Source organism: Cornus florida, unplaced genomic scaffold (assembly GCF_030987335.1).
Source record: "Cornus florida cultivar Cherokee Brave unplaced genomic scaffold, ASM3098733v1 CherokeeBrave_3.0.0_Hap2_Chr08, whole genome shotgun sequence".
NCBI classification, from domain to species: Eukaryota; Viridiplantae; Streptophyta; class Magnoliopsida; order Cornales; family Cornaceae; genus Cornus; species Cornus florida.
The window spans coordinates 82,027,927-82,032,708 of record NW_026775578.1 but is presented as its reverse complement, the minus strand read 5'-3'; the positions used below and the strand labels follow the sequence as shown (position 1 = coordinate 82,032,708).

The following is a 4,782-nucleotide window of genomic DNA, read 5'->3' as shown; positions in this document are numbered from 1 at the left end:
TTATTTTTTAACTTTTTATTTTTCTATAAATAATTTTAGAAGCAGATGCTGACATCCTTAGAATCCTTAATTGAATTAACCTTTCCTTTTAGTCATGCTTTCTTAGCTTAGTTAAACTACTATCTTTAATTAATTCCTAGTTAAATTCATTTTCCTTAGTTCCATTTACTTGCCGTAGTGATTCTTATTTTAATGTTAATTTCATCTCCAGTCCAGTAATATTAGTTTTTACTGTTATTTTATTTCCTTTCCTGATTACTAGTTTTAATCCAATTTTTATTTCAATTCAGTTTAATTTTCATTACAATTAGTTAATTGAACCCATTAAAGAAAGTTCATGCTCTCTCTCTTTACAATAAAAAACCGAACCACACTCATTTGATTTGACAATCGATTCAAACATAATCCATTTAACAAATCTTATAGGTCGAAGTAGTATATATATTCACATGATATGATTCAAATTGGGGTTTAGATATCAAATATTAACAATTAGTTTACAAATCTGGATAAAACTTCATTTTAACTAACGGGCTATGCGATATCGGCTTCTTACTTTATAAAGGGAAGTTAAGGGTTCAAGTTTATGAAGAAATGTACATGTGAGTACTAACTAGAAAAAAAAACTTCATTTTAGTTCTGAGCAGCTTATTTGATAGAAAACCATCACATAAACATGGCATTTGTCCATTACCAACATAATCAAATTACATAACAATACAACTTCAAAACCACCAAACATTCTATCGATACTATAAACATATAACCAGTATTTATTCTAGCTACTTCACTCGTTATGTAGAGATATATATGGCACACCATTAATATATATGAGGACAGCGTCTTGATTCCTGCTTCAAGGATGGGGAGGCTTCTCCAAGTCCTCGAGGGATCGAAAGAAGGCCTTTTGCTCCAACACCGAATCCTCGCCACCGTTTGCAGGCAAGGAGCGGAAGCCACCGCCTGCGGCGAGGTTATGCTCAGCAGTCGGGCCGAACACCCCGGTTTGTGGGTGTGGAGCCCAGTACTTGTCAGATTGAGAATGGATTACATGGTCTGGAACAACTGTTGGACGGACATGATCATCTGGGTTCTTATCATACACGGAGACATGAACAGACCTTCTGCATTGTCATGAACCATAAGTATACTCATTATCAGAATTGGTAGTAAAACTCAAATCAAATAATAAATTAATAAGTAATGATAGAGAGTACGAGAGTCGAATGCATCCGACTAAATTAATATAAGTAAGTGATAATGTTTCATGAAGGAGGGACTAGGAAGAAGTTTGACAACTTAGCATTTGGAGGAAATTTTTTAAAACTCAAACATTAATTTCCTACAATACCCTTGCTTTTTTAAGAATAGTGTCCCACCATGGTGGTGTTGTCACCTTTAACGTGTGTGTGTATTTAATAGGTAGAAACCAAATTAGGTTAATAGTGGTAGGTGAGGAGCATGGGGAGTGAAGTGGTTAGTTGTCACTAACATCAAAAGGATAATTAACTAGGTGTAGGCGTGGGATAACAGTCACGTGATTAGCACATCATTTTATCATAGAAGAGTTTATTCTACCGACCAAAAATATTCAATTATTAATGTTTTCCACACTCTTCATATATATATATATATATATATCAAAGTTGATGTGAACTTGGGTAGAAACTTGCTAAAAAGGATTAATATAATGTGAAGAAGGTAGTCACAGCTCCACCCTCCACCACTGACTTGGTCAAAGAAATACATCCGTACATCACAGCTAAAAGAATCTAAAGTTCTTTACCCAAAAAATCCTTAAAGAATTTAAGTTGACACCGCAGCATTAATATTCAATCGTGATAGTAGTTGTCACCTTAATTAGCCTAACCAACCATGATCCTAGGGTGATAGTCAAAAAGTCCGGTTCTTGGACGGGTTCAGTTTTTCTCACGTAAATAATTATGATGGAGAATGTAAAATTAATCAACAAAAGATAACCATAATACTATAAATAATTATAATCATGTTCTAGGTCTATAATTCATCTAAATTATATCTCCTTTGCATCGTGGGATGATAGGTTATACCTACTCGTATGAAAATGCACATTTTTTAAATGAAATGTGTGACTCGATTGAAATACAGCCACCCCTAAATAATCGAAACACACACACTGTTTGTTATTGAAGTCCTAGCCTACCACATGAAGATATAAACTCACAAAGTCACACCTCGAGCAAACTATTAGAAAGTTATCGCCCAAATTAGGCAGCATGAATTGAGAAAACATTGCAAATGACTTAGAAAGCCCTACACCTTGAGCAAACATTGCTGACCGTCATTTGGGGGCAATCGCCAACAGAATAAAGTCTTGATAATGTCACTATTTCATATTTGGATGCTTGAAGTGAAGGTTTTCTTAATTAGAAACCAAAAGATTCAGCCGTCTATTGTGGAACTGAAATTGGTTGAATATCATTCAAGGACAAACATGACTAAAAAAAAAATCATGATATCACTTTAAATTATGCAAGTCAATAATTCAGCAATTAATTTAGAAAATGTGGCATAGTCAAATATGAGACTAAGGCAAAACATTGAAAAATCATTATAAAAATAAAAACTTCACAACTAGAACATGACTGACACAAGCACTCACCTAAGTACTCTCTATCCCAAAAGACTTCGGAAATATAACTTCTTAAGAAGGTACCTTTTAGTGTTTTTTATTGTATTATTATTAAATTTATTCATCGTGAGTTTACTTATGTGATGATCTACATTTTATAAATTGAATGTGACTTTTCAAATGAAAATTTTATTTTGATTTAATAAAAAAAAATAGAAATATGAATATTTTTTTTTAGAATGGAGGAAGTAATAAATTAGCCAAATTGTGAAAAGACGAATTACTACTAGTATGCATTATATAAATTAGTAGTACTTCATCTGTAAAAATAAAAAATAAAAAATTATCATTTTTTGCGAATTGTGACTCAAAAAAATGTATTTTATTTTTGGGACCTATGGAAGTTCATCCGCACACTTATTCATGGTACTTTTAGGTGGACAAAGCACCTCATCTAAATAATCCGAAATTTAACCAAGGAGGCATATATATATATATATATATATATATATATATATGTATGTAGGGACCCTACAACAAATCGTTAATGATACTCAAATTGCCAAAAATATTATTAAAAAAATTGACAATTATAGTCGAATAGACAGCTCAAACCGGCTAAACAACATGGAAGAAATATAATATCTAGTAACTGTTATAACTTTTGAGTCATCTATTAACTGTTATAACTTTTGAGTCATTGATGATTTCAATAGATCAATTTGTCTTTTTCCACGGTAATTAATGACTTAATTACAGCATGAATAATTTTGTAATCCAACTCATTGTTTCTTTTGAGGCAGTAATTGGATTTAAAACAATTAAAGTACAAATGAAGATAAGAAAATCTGATAAAAATATTACAACGCCGCCATCAATACCTTTCACATGCACCTCCACAAAAGCATCGCTATCATGGTGTGGAGTGACCCAAAACTCCATAAACCAATGATCCATGCACCAGATGATGAAAAAGGAAAGAATATAAAATTTAGTTTTAAAAATTACTGAAACACCCCTGGACCAAAATCTGAGGACAAAATATTTATCCTTACAGTACGGCACGAATTCTTTAAGTCCAAAATACCCCTAACGGCACCAATACTTTGCCTGAATTATTTGACCCTAAGTCATACAATATATTTGTCCTCACAGTACGGCACGAATTCTCATGCGTTCATTTAAATTTTTACTATTTATAATTTAATTTTATCATTTTTATGCCACCACTCCGCATTTACTTTCTCAAAGACATTTATACTTAGATTTAACCAAAATAAATAAAAATATGAAAAGTATTTCATTATATATTTTTGGTAAATAATATCTTTAATTACTTACGAAAAAAAAAATAGTGATAATATGTTTAACATATTAGTAAGTAAAATCTTATAATATAGTTTTTTTTCTAGTGTTTGTTTCCTTGGAAAATATTTTTCTGCAGAAAATTTCAAAAGACCAGCAACACACAACCACCATATAAAATTCAATCTATGAAGTTTTCCCGAAACAACACATATATATAAATAAGTGCTATATAAACTCAAACAACACATGAGTTTTCGAGTTTCAAGGATCAGATGATTAAACAAACATGCAAATATTCTACACACAGCATAAAATTTAAGAGAGAAAAAAAAACACTCAATTAATGAAATATATATACCTGAGAGTGAGTGAAGGAGATTGGATTGGATCGCGAGTGACTCCGAGTCGGACCTGGTTAAAGAATCGCTTGCCCACCTTCACAATTCCCCGACTAGCCGAGTTGGCGGCCATACAATATATCACTATAGAGAGAAAGTAGAGAGAGAGAGGAAACACAGTACTTCACAAAATGAAAGATGCTATGAGTTTATTACATGTCCCCTTCTCTATTTATAGAGTTGGTCCGAATCCACACCGTACTACCAAGTACCAACTCCGTTCAAAACGGGCCGTCTATTTTGACGGTTGCTGTCACCAAAATTCCCTTCTATGCGAATTTAGATGGAATATTCTGAGCTTAATTTACACGGCGTTAGTGGACGGTTTGAGTCATACACTGCAAAAGATAAGAGCATTATTTCACCCTTTTTTATTTGATTTGACTCTTTCACCCGTTGAGTATGGAATTTACAATTGATCGGGGAAGGCTATTCTGGGTGCGGTCTAATCTGGGTTGTTTTGTT

At 32.6% G+C, this 4,782-nt stretch overlaps 1 protein-coding gene across 1 annotated transcript; it reads right to left on the bottom strand.

Moving 5' to 3' along the window:
- Positions 1–623: 623 nt before the first annotated feature.
- LOC132268206 (late embryogenesis abundant protein At5g17165-like) lies at positions 624–4,469 on the bottom strand. The gene is made up of 2 exons (XM_059769001.1): positions 4,278–4,469; positions 624–1,124 (listed from the first exon to the last, which is right to left on the bottom strand). The coding sequence occupies exons 1-2, from the start codon at positions 4,388–4,390 to the stop codon at positions 857–859; spliced, it is 381 nt and encodes a 126-aa protein (XP_059624984.1). The 5' UTR covers positions 4,391–4,469; the 3' UTR covers positions 624–856.
- Positions 4,470–4,782: the final 313 nt, after the last annotated feature.